Genomic DNA, 19,111 nt, shown 5'->3' on the forward strand with positions numbered 1-19,111 from the left:
TGTTTGTTCGATCATGAAACAAGTTTGCAAAGAAATGAGATGAGGACGATATTCATAATTTTAATCCAGCTGTTGGCATTTGCAGTAGTTGTATACACACACAATATAAAATCCCTTATTTAAAATGGGAACAAAATAAGAGCACTTGTTGTCCGATGAAGTAAATTTATAGATTTTGAACACATTTTTCTGACATAAAGGTACAATTTCTTTCTCAAATAAAGTTGAATTCTGACACAGAAACAAATCCCAACAGAGGCGAGGAGCATTTTCTAAGAAAAACTATGACCCTCAAAACATTTTGAAACTTATATAGTTGGACAACAAAAGGGATGTGTGTCCAAGGCTTGCCTCAAGCTGGACCTTTTCCAGTTAGAACTTTAACATATGCATTACAAGAGTAAAAATTATTAGAAAGTTTATGGACCAAAGACAGATCTCATAGGTTTTACTTATAAATGAGTATGAACCTTTGGTTTTGAGCTTACATATTTGATGCTGTCTTGACATTATTACAAAATACTTAACTCTGAACAGATGCGACTAAAGAAGAAACTTTCCACCAAAATAAAAAGAGAAACTGAAGGGACTCAAGGCAGAGTATCAGATGACGAGTATACCACAAAAATGAATGGGAAGGTCTAGACTGAATAGAATACAATCTTCTATGACAGAAAATCCGGTAAGTTTACACATTTAGTCTACACATATATATATATAAAAGTAATAATATAAGATTAAGATTGATTGTGCATGAGAGGTTCATACAACTGTAAGGCAATCTCTTCAATTGTGTAGAATGATCCTGCCTAAGCTAAGAATTTCTGTAGCCTTTACATTACCAAAATATATATATTTACATAAAAAAAATCAAAACGTGTTGCTTTGATAATTATCAAAGCATGATGGCTTGAATGTGTGTACCTACATAAGAGGTTAAAGAGTTATTCTCAGGATTTCAGTGGCCTGACACACCTACATCCTCACACTGATTAGTGCTCGTGGCTTTGACCTGGTCATGACCTCCTGTATTTCAGCCCTACACCCTAAAATGGTTTACGTTATTTAACAATAACGGGGTTGTTAGTTTGGAGAGAAAAAAAAATCCATGGTTACCAACAAACTGGTGCCACAATAAATTGAGAAGTAAATGTTTGCTGCTCAGGATGGTTATAATGTTATGGGCCATTTTGGGCAGGAGACATATGAGAGGAAGACAGAAAGAGGGACAAGTAGTGCGGCACACAAGCAGGGCTGTGACTTAGTGTTTCTCTACTATAGAGGACCATAGAAAGAGAATATAACTAGCCACCAATTCAAAATCAAGTGTGCCGGTCTGCATGTTTTTTTTTTTTTATTGCAGTGAGACTATCACCTAGGAATGGGTCTTCATGTTTGACAAATCTTTGTGTAGTGCCATTTCAAGTCAGGGAAACCTAGATTTCAAGAGGTCTTTTTCTCTCTAACATTTGAATTCAGCTCTGACCTTTAAATGCCACAGACATCTTCATAAACAAGTTTGAAATCCATATTCCTGCCTCCACTCTCAAATTGGTTAGCGTCTGTTTTGTTGTGGCCACCTCTCCTGTCTGAAGTATTTGAGAGGTTTTTGCCCTTTTAAGCCCAAATGTCAGAATGCAACATCCACAATAGACATCTTCCTGCTCCTCTCTGTCCTCAGAAGCTGTTGCCATTAATTTGGTGGAGGTCCACCTGCATCATGTTGATCCCGCTGCTGGCTAATCGAGCTATGCTCTCTGCAGATAAGGTTTCCATGGTGACGATGGTGTGCTGCTCATTTGCTGACACTGTGCCCGTTTCGACTTTTGTAACTGATGTAGGGGAGCCAGTGTCAGTGGAGCCTGGGGTGCCGCAAACAGGGTGGATCACAGCTTTCTTGTTTAAGTGGGTTTTGATGTGCTTGGATAGGTGATCGCTGCGCATGAAGCGTTTGGGACACTCCGAGCAGACAAACCTTTTCTCACCTGAAAAGTAGGGAGCAATAAATATCAGTATTAATATCCGTTTCTGGTTTTAGCAGACTGCAACAGATGAAATGTGTATTTAAGAAGGAACATTGCATAGAATAAACACAGTATAGTGGATAATTTGTCCTTAAACATCAAAGTCATTACTACTGAAATCAGAACATATGGTTTCATTGTTTCCAAAGATTTAAGAAAATCTTCAAAAAAGTCTCACTGAAACATTAAAATGTCTATTTGTCAAACCAAAGCCAAAACTGGAGAAGTACACATTTGAGATTCTGGACCCAGTAAATGTTTGTAATCCGAGATTGAAATCTGACCTAAATGGTTAACACATTACCAGGTACAATTTTACAACACAATTAAATATTTCAACTCTAATCCCGTTTAAATTACCTTAAAATCTTGAATATAAATCGCACCGGTAAATAAAACGCAACCTGTTTTTGAAGTTTGCTCATAGAGAAAACGTTTTTTTTTAAGCTTACTTCCTGCATGACGATTTCTATTGTGTTCATTAATGTCAACAACGTGCTGTGTCGCTCTTTTAGTTCTGCCTGTTTTCACTTTGTGGAGTTCGCACTCCTACTAGCTACAGTACGGTAGTTGAGCTCACAGCCTGCAGGGAAAGTAGTGAAGCACAGGCTACTAGGCAAGACCACGGCAATGACGGCAAGTGTGTCAGCATTTCATACTGGTATATTGGTCGCACTGGTGTATAAGACAACTTTTAAGATGGAAAAATTGGTATTAAAAGTGCGTCTTATACACCGCATTTTACGGTACTAGATTCACTGGAAAGCTATGCAACTAACCATATGGGCACCAATCAAAATCTATATTGTCAACATTTACTGTTCTGTGGAACTTTTTTGTTGTGATTTGTTGGTGTTAGATATAATCCCCTACACAAAGTAACTTAAACTGAGTTTGAATAAATCACCTGTGTGAGTCCTCTTATGGCGCTGAAGCTCATCTGAACGGGTGAATCGTTTTCCACAGAAAGACCAGCTGCAGACGAAGGGTCGCTCTCCTGTGTGCCAGCGAAGGTGGGCCCTCAGGTGGGAGGTTTTGCCGTAGATCTTCCCACAGCCGGAGATGTGACAGATATGCTGCTTCTTTTTTGTTGGATCACTGTTTGATGTAAAAAAAAAGAAAAAGAAAAATCAAATATGCCATCTAAAAAGCCTTATATATCAGCAGTATTCACACACAGTCTCCCATTTGTTACCTCTGTTTGATGTCATAATGTTTGAAATCTGTTGAATTACACGTGTTTATTATTGATATCAAATTTGAAGATGGTGTTGTGGGACTACATTATTTCAAGAGATGTTTAGATTTTTTTGTGACAGACACAGAGCATCCCCGAAACCATAGCAACTTATTCACACCTGCATGTTTCGGATAGAAATGCTGTACTGCTGACTGATCACTCAGAGCTGTCAATTTTTAAAACAATTTAGTTCAAGCTCAGCAAAAACATGACCATTTTTATGTCCTGAAATTCTCCTTCTTATTAGATCATTACCACCTTTGAAAATGTGTTTTTACATATAGCCATAATTCACATCTGCAAGAATTACATCCCTTATAATTCCATTAACAGATCAATGAAATTTAAACATATTGCATAATGATATTTGGATTTATGGTAGGACATTTGTGTTTGATAGCATGGAACTAAACTGGATTTTAAGGTGGTTCAGTAACATACCGTCCTTCTCCGTCCTTGCAGAAGGGGCAGGTGCAGGCTTCCCTACGGTTACGTCGCCCTTGTGGTGGTGGGCTTATATCCTCATCATCCATCACTGTGCTGTCATCCAAACTTTCCCCTCCTGCCTGTAAGGCCTGCTCTCCTGTGGGATGGATGACCATACAGATAAGCATTCAATTATTTACACAATTGTTGAAGATCTCTTTAGTTAACATTTACATTCTTTAGTCAAAGTTGCCAACAGGCAATACCCATTTTTTGGAACAACCTCCAAGAGACATTAAACTGTCTCCTGCATTAAGATGCCACGGAGACCAATTAATCACAACCAACAAAAAAAGAAAACATCAGACAGTCCTTAACTACTACACTGAAGTAAATATCCGCACTGATACTGCTGGTAAGACAAAACCAATGGAGTCTAAAGCTTATTGAAACACAATAGCTGATGAAAAGGTCATGATTTCGTGATAAGGTCAACAAGAAAATCACATTCACTACAAATGAGCAACCGATTCCCCACAATGAGTGTATTTCAGTAAATGTTAAAACAAGGCCTAAAACCACAACAGGGGGCTGTGAATAAGGGTTGGACATAATTAAGTTTGTTATGAAACAGGAGGGGTCAAATTACACCTCTCATTAGGCACAGAAGTTGTGCACAACTGCAGTACTGTAATGTGATACCTGATGAGATGCCTTCTAGCAAGTATACAAAAAGTCACCATAGAGGGCAGGACAGATTTCAGAGCAACACTAGGCCAGCTGAACTGGTTTAACCAGTAAAAGTCACTTTTAACACAGAGAGCAAAACAGGAGAAAATTCTGGAATACACAATACTTTAAATTTCAGAGCAAACATCTGGGTAAACCTTATTGTCTACCCTACTTAACACGTTTGTTTTGACCAATTGCTGGTAACTTGTCTTATATAGCGGAGCATTGTTTTTTTTAAAGAAATATATTTAAATATATTTTAACAATAAATATATTTCCTACATGAAGAGTGAATAATTTTGTACATAAAGAGTCATTAACAGCATAATGTATATAACAAAGCCATTAGGTTAACTAGAAAATAAACATGAATATATATCACTTTTCAAAATATTTAGCAAATATATTTTCAGTGGACCTGTTTTTTCTGGAGAGCAGACAAGTAAGTGACTGACCTCCTGTGCTGGCGATGGTGATGGGAACTGTCTGCAGCTGATGCATCTGCAGCCCGGAGCCTCCAAGTGAGTTCAGATTTATGGTCTGGATGCCGGGGATCTGCACGGTGTTGACAGATACTCCTCCAGCTCCAGCTCCCTGTGCATGGCCCAGCTGAGGGAGAGACTGCATTGGGGCCAGCGTAATCTGTGGTCCTGCAGGACTCTGGATCTGTAGTGTCTGCCAGCTGATTTCGCCATTGGGGCCTACAGTGCGGAGGAGAATGGGTCCTGCATTTGGCATGATTTGAAGATTTTGAAGCCCTTCCTGGCTGAGTGTTGGAGTCGCAAACACCTGACCCCCTGCACCGGCCTGGATGGTCTGGAGGTGTGTACCACCTTGGATTACCTGCTGAGGCTGAATCAGGATCTGCTGTGGCTGCTGTGTGTCTCTGTTGTCTGGTTGTATTGGGACACCCAGAGAAGTTGCCGCATTATGCTGAAATGTTCCTGTCATTGCTCCGTTGCTGTTCTGTGTTTGGGCCACTCCATAAGAGGAAGTCTGTGTGGTGATGGTGGGACCACTTGTCATGTAACTTACCCCACTGTTGGAAGATACTGGATGTTGTGATTGCTGTATGAGTTGGTTTCCACCTGCATCCCCACTATTTGAATCTCCTGCTGTGCTGCTTGTTCCAGTACTGACAGGCAACAGAGTGATGTTTCCATTTAGTGAAACAGGCATATTTGCCAGGAACTGGTGCTGGTTTTGTAACATACCATTGCCTAGGCTAATATTTTGAATGGGGATGGCCCCCTGAAGGAGACTAGGCATTGTTATAATGTTTCCTGCTGCACCCGCTCTGTTAGTTGCAGCTATGATTTGCTGACCATTAGACGAGGAGACTATCTGAAACTGCTGCCCCTGTGCTGCAGATACAGCAGAATCCTGCCGAGTATTTGCCAACTGCAGGGGCTGCCCATCCACCGTCTGAAACTGGGGAATAACCTGGTACTGAATGTTGGGCATCATGCCTGATATGGTGGTGAGCACTTGCTGTCCCTGCATCGATGGAGCCTGAGCTACGACGTATTGCTGTGGCTGCTGCTGCTGCCCCTGAGTGCTTACAGGTGACAGCACCTGTCTGCTCTTGCCTAGGTCTACTCCTGTCATCATGCCTGAGGAGTCAGTGGTGATGGTATTGGTGCCTGAGGATGATTGAATGCTGAGAGGGATAACCTGCCAGCCATTGGCAGTAGAGGTCAAAACACCTTGGTTTATATCCAGCTGTTGCTGCTGGTTTTGTTGTTGTTGGTCAGCAGGTGAGTCACTCTCTCCTGGGGTGTCAATTCGACTGCATGTGGCTGCCAATAAGGCGAGAGGAGAGGGCTGCTGAGAGTCCTAAAAAGAAGATACATGTAAGGAAATTGTCATTGAAAATATCTGAGATATATAATATAGAACATATTCTGCAAACCCTGTTGCAAAAACATAATTTTCAGTCAAATGTCCACTATCATTTTGCACTAGTTTAAATTAATTGATACAGATCAAATATGTATAATCAATTAAATGATAAAACCAACACCATGATGTAACACTTATTTCAACAGCAAATTAATAGGTTAGAAAAAGCTCTTCATGCATTTTACTGTATTAAATCAGCAGAGTAAAGAACAAAAAACTATAAAAAAGCTACAGTTAAATAGAAATAATTCAAAGTAGATCTGAAAAGACTTAAAAAGGTTCGACACTTTAAAACTCTAAGATCCAGAGATAAAGAGCCTGGACCGAAAGGCCAATCGGTGACTTAAAACTTTTATTCTAATCATTTTAATTACACTTCTACATTTCTAATTCATCAATGAGTCTACTTACTAATAAACTGTGTGGTTTGTTTTTTGTAAAAATGGCAATCTTACAATACTGTATTCGCAAAACGTCTTTCACTCGCCGTTATATTGAATAGTCTCTGCTGATAACATGTCTACACTCATGCACTTTAACTTATAGTATCACTGATTGCACATCTCCCAATGTCAATACTGTCCATTTACAACTCTGTTTTTGCACAGTTACATTTAATCTTTCATATTTAAGACTAGTAATGCTAAGTTAAATCCTGGTTGTATATATTCCTATTCTTAGTTTTGATATTTTTAGTGCTTATTTACTTTGTATTTAATATTATATTGTGTTTAAATTTGCTAATATTGTGTTTTTTTTTGCTAATATTGTGTGTTTGGACAACCTGCTGCTGTAACGCCACAATTTCCCAGTTTGGGATGAATAAAGTAATTCTATTCTATTCATAACATTAAGGCTCTTCCTCATCTAAAGGTACTTTAGAGCACATCACAGAGAAAAAAGTCAAGGGGGGGAAAGCAGGGTGGGAAGAGTATGGGAGGGACCACATTTTTTTTTCCCAGAGAAGCGGCGGGCTCGGCTTCCCCTCCCCCCAAACCCACCCATCTCCCTCCCACACTTTATTTTGCCCTATAAACTGACACAGTCCTCTAGCCACCCCCCTCCAAGGCCAGCCAAATGGGCCGAGCGAAATGCGCATGAAGTGCCGGGGTTTGACGGGAACACCCCGTGTGGGCGAAATTTACCTGCCCATTCCCCCACCCCGGTGACATGTGCTCTGCTGAGAAAATCAACAAGCCGAAAATATGACAAAAAAAAATTAACTGCAGAATCAAAGAAACCCCAAAAGACACATTACTATCAGGGTCAAGAGGCTTTTGGGTGGGAGGGTTTTACGGCCGACTATCATCTAAACTTAAAAAAACCCCAAAATGAACAAGTGTAGACAACCTACTTGTGAATTTGTGTTTCGCTTTTGACTGAAGCCTCCGCCGCTCTCCACAGCGGCCATTTCACCCTGCTGCTGATCTGCGGAAGAAGAAGAAGAAGAGTTTCAAAGATCACTTATCTGGACGAGATACGATAAAACAGCAGAGCATTACACCACTTCTGTGTCGCATTCAACCAACTTTAGGAGAGGGGGGAATGATATACTCCTCGTCAGCCTCACGCAAATGACTTAAGATGTTAATTTAGTATCGGCTAAGGTGAAGCAACTTAGAGGAAGAAATGAAAAGGAAATCCACGCCACAGCTAGCCTACCAGGCTAAGCTAACATGAACTAACCACAACAAGTCATGTTAAGAAAAAGTGCCGCACACCAAAACGGGTTCACTTTACACTACTGGATATAACTAAACAGGAAGCTCACAATACCTGTGTTTAAGTTGACTTTGTAAGATGCTTCACAGTGAAATAGTTGTAAATGTTGTTTGCTAAGTTCCGACAATTAGCAGTGGACTAGTTGGTCACTTCTTTTTTAACAGCTTGAGACGCTAAACTCCTCCAACACACTCTTCTTACATTGACGCAACCGTTTAAAACAAAGGGCTCTGGTCTCAACTGCGAGCTTTATGTTTTGTTACAACGTGCCGCTGAGGTTTTTTTTTAAAAAAAGTTCACTTACTGCTCATAATTTTGAAGACGGGAGGAGTTTCTCTGGTTCTTTTTTTGGAGTTGACAACTTTTCACAACTTCACACTAACTTGACGGGCTCCCCCCCCCCCCTATGAAGGAGAAAGATGGGTGCGTTACATTTGCGGACATCCGGTTTATCCTGATAATTTGGCGGGGGGCATAAACATTGACATGGCTCGTTCACAGTTTCCTGTCAAATTAATAAGTAATTCATTTTAACTTAACAGAAATGTAATGTCTTTTAATTGTCTCTGGCAGATTCAGGTTAGGTTTGTTAGTAGAGTTTCTCAATAAGACCTTATGCAACTTAAAAAGAGAGGGAAGATATTTCACTTAGTAGTGATGTTTTTTTTTGCCAAAAGTAAGCCCTTATCATACAACTTTAATTCTTATGTGATAATATATGTATTATGTAAGCGTTTTGAAAAATAATATCGAGAAAATATGAACAAATATTGATCCTTAAGATTAATCCTATATTTTCTCTTTGGTGACTGTATTTCGCAATAGCAAGATGAATAAAACAAGCGCACCATCGACGAACCTGTTTGCGAGGGATTGCTGCTTTCATCCAATTGAAAAGCTCGTTTCTGCCAACGAGAATCTACTGGCCAATGTTATTGGACCAAAGGCGGAGAATTGGGCGGGCGCTAGCAAGATAGGTTGTACAAACTGAGAATGATTGACGTTCGGTTATCTGTTTTCCGCTTAAAAATGCGCCATGGGTAAATACGTTTAGGTAGATACTGGTATTTCCCTTTTGTATAAGTATCATTTAACCTGTCACATAACAGTGTAAGGATTCAATTCATATGTCATGTTTTGAGAGTTGGGGAAGTAGGAAGGCGCCCTGAGTATTTAAGTCTTGCCTCCGTGGCTAATGGCCACTCCCTGGTAGCGCCCTGTGGGCAGGGAAATAGTAAGGAGGCGGGAGGAGTAGCCCACTCAGGGTGGGGGGAGAGGAGACCACCTCAGACTCCAACACTGGCTGTAACCGCGCTGGGAGGAGAATATGGCTCACATGTGGGAGGGCTTGTATTATTGGGATGTGCAAGGGGGCTGTCGGTGAAGCAACACATGTGCCTATGTAAACAGGACGGAGGGTGGAGTCCATCCTCACACCAAGCCTGCATCCACAACTCTGCCTGATGTCAAACACTTATCATTTCAGATGGTCATAGATATGGATAATGGTTACTTCTGGTATTTCTCTCTGAGGTCTAACAATTATTGTTTCATTAGTCTTATCGGGTTGACAGTGCTCAATGCTGCTTCCATATATCAGGAATACGTTTATTGTATTTACAAAATTAAAGTACCAGTAGTCAGTAGTACCAGTAGTAACTCTTTGCAGCAAATTGCCCACTTTGTTAAGCTCTTGTAGCCTATTTCAACTCTAAAGTAGCCTTTTTTTAATAAACCAACATGTGTAACAGCATATCACCTTTGTATTAGGTCCTTTTGTTAAGTCAAACTGTAAACTGGGCGAGCCTTCATCATGATGATGAACCCATAGGCTTCATTCTTGCCTAACCCTTGAAGAAATTAAAATAGGCTACTGTTAATACTGTGGGCTTCATAAAACGTGTTATTTGATATTATTGACCTAAAGGCTTTTCAGAAATGCGCAAAACATAATTGTGATTGGAGGTCATATGTTGCTTATCTTGTGAACCGAGTTTTTATTCTAATGTGGTCCTATGTTGTGTAATCAATCTTTACCTCTGACATTTGAACAATAAAAAAAAATGCAGGTCTTGCTTTGTTTCTGCAGGATGTGTCGCAGCTGCGTCCCACGCGCCTCTTAACTGTTTCAGATGAGATGCAAAGTCACTTCCTACAATCTGCTCAAGCCAACATCATCAACACCACGGAGCATTCATCCACACATGCAGGCTGGGGTTAACATGAAGACAAATCATTGTGCTACATTCCTCACTTGAACAGTAGAGCAGGCTGTAGGGCTGGAGGTTTGACAGATACATCACAGATCACATATCTGAGCTCGCGACAACAGGAAACGAGAAGGAACGCGCGCTTCTGACAGAAGTGAAACCTGCCTCGATGAAGGTGAAGCTGCTTTTCTTCTGCCAGGTTTGTTTGTTATTTGCTTTTGTCCGGAAATGGAAAGGCTTGTTATATAACAGATAGTAACTAAGTAAACTTAGTAGATGGTCAACTGTTTATGGATGATTTCTTTAATCATATAGAGATTACATTAGGCTATACAAAGACATGTAATCAAAAATGTTTACCTTAAACTGTAATAAAACGGGTAAGGCTCATTAATTACTATAGAATGGCTGGAAATTAAAAATATTCATCATGTTTCTTTTGTAGGTTTTAATGTAAACGAATTTAAAGGAATGTATCTGACTGAAATATTTTGAACATTGCCCATACTTGTTGGATTGCTTTCAGGCTATTATACTCTTTAAATATTCAATGTTAAATTTAAAAATTGTATGTTTTGTCTCACATATTTTGTTATTAGAAATGACATCAATATTTGATACAAAAAGAATTGTCGTCTTTACACTTGTAGTAAACTTAAGTTGTTTCTGAACTTGACTTAGTGCAGTTGTGTTTGGGTGCATACAAAGGTAGACTGATATGTTGCTGGTATTTGTCTTACATAAGTCTCCACACTGTAGATAATGGATATAAGTGGGTGGATATATATTTTAAAAATTCATGCGGTTCTTCTTTTTACTTGGAGGTAGTGCTTGCTATCTGTAATTATATGTCAGATTTTTAGTGATTCACTGTGCAAAATTTCTAAGAGCACAGTTTGTATACCTAATAACAGTTCTACTCAATGCTGTAGAATACTGCCACAAAACAATTCATATCCTGGACTTCACTGTGAAAAACTAAAACATGTTATCATTATTGTGCTTCTGAAACTTCAGACCCACCGTGCTCTGGAGCTGTATGTGATCTGAGGCGATGGAGAGCCCGTCTTCCACGGTGAGGCGGCGAGCCTGGATCAACAGCAGCCGACAGAAGCTCACTCTGGAAGAAGAAGACACTGAAGGACAACCACAGAGCATCCTCCAATCTGCATCTATAGCAGACGATGATGTCTTTTCTGACGGTAGGTTCAAACGTATGGGAGTGTAAGGGATGCATTGAGCACGTACGTGTCTTCTGAGTAGCTTCAAATTATCCTTGAGAGGCACATGGTCAGGAATAGATTTTATGGGAAGGAGAGTGTATGACTTCACTTAATCTGCATACTATATAAGAAAGGCTTGATCTGAAAAGGATATTGAAACAAAAACTTGGATCGATTTATCTTTTAAAAATAAAAATTCTGTATTATTTCAATCCAATCAGACTTCCACTTTTAAGTTACAAAAATAAAACAACAACACTACTCATTAACAGAATCAAAGAAAAGAATAAAACAAATGTGCTGTTCATCCCCTAAAGCAAGTATTACATCTCCTTTATGTCTTCATGCACTCAACCCAACATATAAAAATATAAAGATAAATAAAATTAATAAAAAGATAATAATAATAAAAAGATAGTAAATAATACAATTATTTTACAAAGTATAAGGTACCTTCAATTGGATGTTGTACATGTCTCCAGTTATATATAATGCTTTTTAGACATGAAAATTATTGCACTTTAAATGTTAATGAAAATTTGGTACAAAGCAAAGAACACAAACAGTTGTTTAATTTAATGAGTTTTTGATTTCCACAGGATGCTCCACCGGAAAGATTGAGACCTGGCTCCTTGGTTGTGGGTGAGTCAGCTTGCTTTACTACAGTTTTTATGTAAGATGACGTTTTTCTAAATTACAAGGTGTCAGTCAGTTGAGACTTGTTCAACAAACATTGCGTAGAAAGTGGAAACTCTCTGAGGTCAGGTGTTCCAGGAAGACTGTGTGGTAAGGTCGCTGCAGTTCTGTTTCTGCCACAACAGCGTTAGATGATGACTTTATCAAGGACGGCTCCTTTGGAAAAAAAAGAGGCTTATTTTAGTTCTGTAAACCACTTTGTTAGAGTGCCCTTTGCTGACTTCTACTAGTCTGACAGTGTTGAACAGAACAGCAGATTATTTGCATGGGTCATGTTATGCATGCAAACAGCTTTTTAAGAAAATGTTGTTTGTGGTAAAAAGCAAATATGTTGCTCTCAGTATGTAGATGGAAACAGGTCCTCATACAGTAACTGTGACTAGCCTAGTGATTCAGTGTAAAATGATTATAAGACTAAAGGAATGATCAGTTCCTGCTTTCATGAAACTGATTGGAGGTCAATATTGAATGTCTCCTGTTTAAGTCAAAGAAAAGGAAGCTGCAGTGGCTATGTGACAGTGTGTTAGCATCTAAATGGCTTCTAACACCAGGACAGAATACTGTAAAAGGAAGGGTGTGATGGTTGACTTTTGTGAACTACACACAAAAATGACTAGATGGGTTAGGAAGTGTTAACCTCACTGCTGATCAGCATGTCAACATTTCTAAAGGAGGAAGTTAGCATGTTGAGAGATAGAGAAATATCTGATTGGATCTCATGATTGCATTTGCAGTAAGGATGCTATAATTTCTCCGCTTAGGCTATCTATGCAAATGCAGCAGCTTATTTGAAAGAAGAAGCATGCCATTACACTGACCTGATATATGTGTGTTTGTATGTTTGTGTAAATAATCTGGAATTGTTTTTTTACAGGTCAGGTTCCCGCACAGAAAATACCAGTCAGCTGAGTTTTGGTGAGTATTAAGGGAAATAAAGACTTCTTTTGAATAACCATGTACCATCAGAAAATGTCCTTATTTATGATGCAATTAACACATTTACTGTTTGCTTGCAAATCAACTCAAATAAGTACAAATAAAGAAAGTCTTGTATTTTGTGTTAAGCAGTGTTTGAGTGTCCATACACTTACAGAGACATTTCATACACTCCAGCTACGGTGGAGAAAGCGTCACATTTTTTACTTCGGTAAAAGTAGCATTACTGAAGTAAATAGAAATGCTTTTATTATAAGAAATACATACAACAGTACACTGAAATGCTGAATTCGGCTTTGAAAAGGTATTTTCAGCCAAGTATACTTTGACTTTCTAAACCTTAAATACTTAAGAATGAATAAGAATAAATCAAAACAAATAGTGCATACTACTGTGCATTACGTTTTGTGTTTTCTACTGGTTTAACCAATGACAGTGCATCATCTAAAATAAGCTAATTAAACATCAATTCTTAATCCCTAAAGTAATTTGTTATAAAAAATGAATGCATATATATATAGGAGATTTAAAAGTTACAATATTTGTGACACAATAATACAGTATGATATGATACGATACAGTAAGGTACGGTATGTTATGACACAATTTGTCAGATATGTAACATTTTACCTATTCATTCCAGAGGTATAAAATAGCATGAATTTGAAATTTGAGTGTTTTTAGTTCACACTTAGGGTTAGTACTTACTGTAGGTAAATAAATCACACCATTCCGGTGACTCAAGCATGACTTCTTTCTTTCTTTTAAAAGGTTTATTTTTGGGACTGTTTATGCTTTTATTTAGAGATAGGACAGTGGATAGAATCAGAAGTCAGGGAGATTGAGAGAGTGGGGTATGACATGCAGGAAAGGAGCCACAGGTCAGATTTGAACCCAAGTCGCCCACTTGGAGGACTATAGCCTCCGTGCATCGGACATGCACTAAAAACAACTAGGCTACTGGTGCCTCCGTACAGGCATGATTACTTAATGTTTATAGAGATGTAAACTACATTTGAAATTACTTATTGACTTTGTGTTTTTTTGTTTTTTTTTTAGAATCTGTGTTAAAACCCAACACCTTTGATGATGAGCTGAGTCTCGGTGCAGATGGTGAGTACACAGTAACTTACAAAAGTGCATGAAACAATTCAAAGAAGGAAATATTGTTGTAGGAAAATGAGGTGTGCATCATGTACAGGCTTACATTTGCTTATTCTGTAAAAGCAGGGACAATGAGCCACACACTGCGACCCATTGATGCACATCAACTGTATTATGTCATCAACAAGTCCAGAGTTACAGAGTACTGAAACTTCTGCCAAGAAGAGTTTTGGAAAGGGAGAAGTATAGCACAAGAAATTATCTTCTCTTTTCTTGATACAAAATGTAACTACACTAACAACAACAAATGTTTTTTATTTAAATTGCAGGGTCAAAATTATTTTACAATTTAAGCTTTAAGCCTCATATTTCTGCAGTAACAGCGATAGAGGAACTGCATAGAGCTTGTCTGTAAGCATGAAAATTTAGTTTCATTAGTGGGGTAACAAGTTCAAACCGACACATATCTGAAGGGGACACGTTTGCAAAGAAATAGGCATTCAACTATTGTTGCAAATGAACATGTACAACTTTTTTTCAGCTTCTGAGTTAAACGGTGGAGTGACATCTAAAGCTTGGTAAGTAGCAACTGTAATCTTCTATCTGCAGTGACAATAAAACAAACAACAAGATTAAAGAGTTAATAAATGTTCATATGAATCCATGTCAGAGTCAGATGTAGAGTCATAAAGTGTGACACAGATTGAACTAACTGCACACCCACCCAACCTAACTCCAGACACTTTGTTGATACTTGTAGTCACTGGTTATCCCCCTGCATGTTGAGGCTGTTTGTGTTGAAATGACAAAGCTCCCATTTTTCATTGACTATATGCTAGTCATCATGGCTTGTCATTTTACTGATGCTTTCATTATTTTTTGAAGGAAAATATACTGTAAAAGTCAGATCTTACATTGGAAATTTACTCTGTAATAAATAAAGTTATTTAGCACATCGCCGTGGCAACTCCTTACATGTTTATGTAAAAACCATACAGCTCTTTTTATACATTAGTTAGTTAGTTGGTTAATTAGTTTAAACTGCATATTTTTAATATCATATTTCTTATTGTAATATTGTTATTTTACTTTATTTCAGTTTCTTGACAGTAGGGGTGTTGCTGTTCTCTTTGGTTACTATGTTTTATTCTATGTTCTATATTTATTGTAATGAACAAATTACACATTACTAGACATTCATCTTATGTTTAAACCTACTGGCCAATAATTGATTCTGTTTCTTCTTTTTGTCTTCGCTCGACTCTTTGCTGACCATGAAGCCTCGCACAGAATACTTCCTCCAAACAAGGACCATGCAGACTTACCGGCAGGTCAGATAGCATATACTCCCTAAAGATAGATAAAAAAAAAAAAACAATGACGTCCAAATGTTTACACAGAAAGTACACTAGGTTTTTCTTTTTTTCTTTTAGTTTTATCGATTTAGGCTCTGTGTTTACTTGTTGGCTAACAAGTCTTTGCTTACATTTGGAAGCATACCAAAAGGTTTTCCATAGAATTGTTTTCATATTTTTTTGGTATATTGTAAATAACTTCTGTTTTGTTGTCCAGTACATCTCGGCCGAATCTTTGTCTTCCATTATTGCACTTGGGACACAGCATGGCCTCCAGCTGCCCCTCGTCCTCCACCTGTAAGACTACATCAAGGTGAGGCTTCAACATTTATGAAAAAATAATGTGGGTTTGAACACAGGAAACTGGATTTCCTCCTGAATTTGATCCATTTCTGGTTTGTTTTTACACAAATAAATCAGTAGCAAAAAATATTTTTCTCTGCTTTATTTCTTGATTTCTTTGTATTTATAAGCCCCATGTTTTTTTACGCATTACACATCCTTTAATACAGCTGTCTTGACGGAAACTCTAAAACAGGAAAAAGTCTGTATCTCTCATCTTTCTCACATGCACACCAGTGTTTCGGACGTCCTGCAGTTGTGTGCGGAGGATGCAGAGGAGACGCTGTACCAGCTGGGTTTTGGCTGCGATGAGCCACAGGTCACTGTTCGAATTCCACCTCGCTTCTTCACCTTCCCCTCTTCGGCTCAGGGCATCAACTTCCGCCTGTTTCTCGACTCACAGCTGCGGCGGATAAATGAGGAAGACCCCGGCCTCACTCTTGCCAGTGAGACTATTAAACTAACTTTACCGTTGTTTGTTTTTGTTATATGATTTGTATTATATGATTATGTATTTGTATTGAATTCGTTCTTCTTTTTTCCCCCTCTAAAGGTCGTTTCAGACAAGTGCAAGTCCTCACAGCGATGGCCAACGCTTTCTACTCCCTCTACTCTCATGTGTCCCGTACTCCTGTGCAGAAACTGGCCACACCAGAGTTCAACTTCTCCTCATCGCCCATGGAGAGAATCGAACGCTTCAGGAGCAACATCCGCAGCGAGCCGCGATCGCCGGTGGAGAGGCTGAAGGACACCGTCTCCAAGATGTGTCTTTACACGGGCTCACCTCGTGGGTCAGAATCTACCTCTCCGCAGCCCTCGCCCAGGAAGAGATCCAGCCTGCCTGATGTGGTGGACAGTGTCCTGGAGAAAGTCAAATCTCGGGCGATTAAGACACTGGATATGGGGGAATGTAGCAAGAGTAATTCAGCTGCCGATGTTTGGCTGGAAAAGGATGCTGATAAATCCTGTAGAAAAGGCGAACAGGAGCAAACACAGCATATCATGGTGGATAAACAGACTCTAGAAAATGAAGGTAAAAGCTGTCATAGGGAGATGGAGGGCTGTAAACCACCAGAGAATGCTGGAAACAGCATCAAACCAGCAAATCTTGACAGCAGGACTCATTGTGAAAGAACGTCTTTAGCGTCATCGTTATCAGGAGAGACCTTGATAGAAACAGATCATCAGATCATCATGTCATGTTCATCTCAAAGTGACATAAGAACTGCTCATATGAAACCAGTTGCCAAGGTTACACACGATCTAATCTGCCCACAGATAGTGGAGAGTGTACACACGGCGTCTTTCTGCGCACACGATCCAAAAACAAACAGTTTACCTCTAATCTGCTCTGAGACAGAAGGCATAGATAGACCCGGTCCTGAAGCGGCTATCTCTGAGCATGACGAGGACTTGCACTCAGGTGATGTTGCGAAAGCCCTGGTGGCATCCAAATCACTTCAGGTCCCGGCTCAGCATGGTAGCCAAACCCAGTGCTGCATCACTGTGACCGGCTGGGAGGGGGAAGTAGTCGATTCATGTCCCTCAAACACACCAGATTCCAGTCATACCTCAGCTGTCCAACTTGTCCAGACCTGTGAGGAGCCATTCATTGAGGAGAAAGGTCAATACCTGAATCCACTGACACATCAGTGCCGGGGGCTCGTCTCCAACAACCTGCCACAGGTTAACTCCTTTGAGCTGGAGGAGGTACGGTATAGGGAACTTATAACAGTAATACGTATATGTGTACACTAACTATGGACTAAAATTGAGATACATTTGTTTTTTATTCTATGAAGTGAGAGTATTGGACTTAATATTAGAACTCCCTGTGACTGTGTGCAAGTGTTTATTGTGATGTTTATAATCAATCATATTATTGTTAATGGTTCGATCAAACATGGTCAGTGACTCAGGTAACGACTCTCATGTGACCATGCTTGATCTTTTGCATTATAATGATCCACAGAGGCTGTGTGTCTACCAGTTAGTTTAGAACTAGAGAAGCCTTTCTGAGGAGAGGTCTTCAAGATCTTTAACTTAGTCCAGTTGCCTTTGGATCAAGCTTTGAATTTTACTGTGACCTGGATGACTGAGAACCTACACAGACATTGTTAAAATAGTGATTGTGCACGTCATTGTTTCCTAATTATACAGCAGTAAAAGCAGTAAACACACCGTTCTTTTGTCTCCATAGGTACACAGTGCAGGGGAGGAAGATTTTGGACAATCAGTAGTTACTAGAACAGGAACTTACCTGTTGTCCAAAAAACAGCAAAACAAAGGTAAAGCATGGTTTAATCACTCTTTATTTTATGACTTTTTTAATAAAGCAGAAGCTACAGCTTTATCTTTGCTACACTGCTGAGTGACATTTTAAAGAACTGTAACCTCTGAAAAGAAAATTCAAGCAGCTGTTTCTTCTTTAAACAGATTAGTCATCAATTTTCTGAGCACCCTGATAAACAGCCAGTCTGAACACTTCTAGAGACTGTAAACGTGTCAATAAAAGTGTGAAACTAACCAGAAGACACAAAGTAGTTCGTAGAAATGTCTTTTAGTAAAAAAAAAAAAAAAAAAAACCTGCAGAACTTGAATATTTGTTGTGGGGCTCACTGAATGGGGTCGGGTTTGGGTATTGGGGTCAGTGATGACATGTGAGGAATGGAGTAGTTTAGGGATGAATAAGTGAGCATGTGTGTGTATCCAGGTCATTGTGCAGGTGTGAAAGTAACAAGGAAAAGACTGTTTGCCTAATCGGGTCACGCTGCAGCTGCGTTTGTGCAGAGTCGTACAGTTTACGGAGCTGTAGTCTGACTGAGTTTGTGTTCCTGTGCAGGTGAAGTGGTGCGGGGCGACAGTGTGCAGTCAGACAGCAGCGGGTATGCTGATGAAGAAGTCAGCCTGCCATCCAACACACTGCGGATGATCGATAACCTGAACTCCATGTAACAAACAAAAAAGAAAACTCCTATCAGCCCAGAAAAAGAAGACATCTTTATACTGTTGGAGACTTTTCCCTTCACAGAAGATTTTTTAAGAAGTTTTAAATTATTGAAAGCATTTTTTTTCTCCTGCAGTCTAACATCGAATAGACTACTGTAAATAATAACAAAAATAAGTTAATAAAATGGCTTGATGACGCACTTTGTGGACATATTTAATTTAATTATCATTTAAATGAAATTTAAGCCCG

At 39.2% G+C, this 19,111-nt stretch overlaps 2 protein-coding genes across 2 annotated transcripts; one reads left to right on the plus strand and one right to left on the minus strand.

Annotated features, from left to right (window-relative positions):
* Positions 1–46: 46 nt before the first annotated feature.
* sp1 (sp1 transcription factor) lies at positions 47–8,425 on the minus strand. Its single transcript, XM_061043206.1, has 6 exons — positions 8,351–8,425; positions 7,679–7,752; positions 4,878–6,258; positions 3,706–3,847; positions 2,932–3,122; positions 47–1,985 (listed from the first exon to the last, which is right to left on the minus strand). The coding sequence occupies exons 1-6, from the start codon at positions 8,355–8,357 to the stop codon at positions 1,678–1,680; spliced, it is 2,103 nt and encodes a 700-aa protein (XP_060899189.1). The 5' UTR covers positions 8,358–8,425; the 3' UTR covers positions 47–1,677.
* Positions 8,426–10,193: 1,768 nt separating this feature from the next.
* On the plus strand, positions 10,194–19,061 carry tespa1 (thymocyte expressed, positive selection associated 1). The gene is made up of 12 exons (XM_061043207.1): positions 10,194–10,455; positions 11,274–11,458; positions 12,079–12,121; positions 13,050–13,090; positions 14,171–14,224; positions 14,757–14,793; positions 15,496–15,546; positions 15,788–15,883; positions 16,150–16,358; positions 16,466–17,622; positions 18,113–18,200; positions 18,755–19,061. Exons 2-12 carry the CDS (start codon positions 11,311–11,313, stop codon positions 18,865–18,867), a joined length of 2,037 nt encoding a protein of 678 aa, XP_060899190.1. The 5' UTR covers positions 10,194–10,455; positions 11,274–11,310; the 3' UTR covers positions 18,868–19,061.
* Positions 19,062–19,111: the final 50 nt, after the last annotated feature.

Source organism: Labrus mixtus, chromosome 7, assembly GCF_963584025.1.
Source record: "Labrus mixtus chromosome 7, fLabMix1.1, whole genome shotgun sequence".
NCBI classification, from domain to species: Eukaryota; Metazoa; Chordata; class Actinopteri; order Labriformes; family Labridae; genus Labrus; species Labrus mixtus.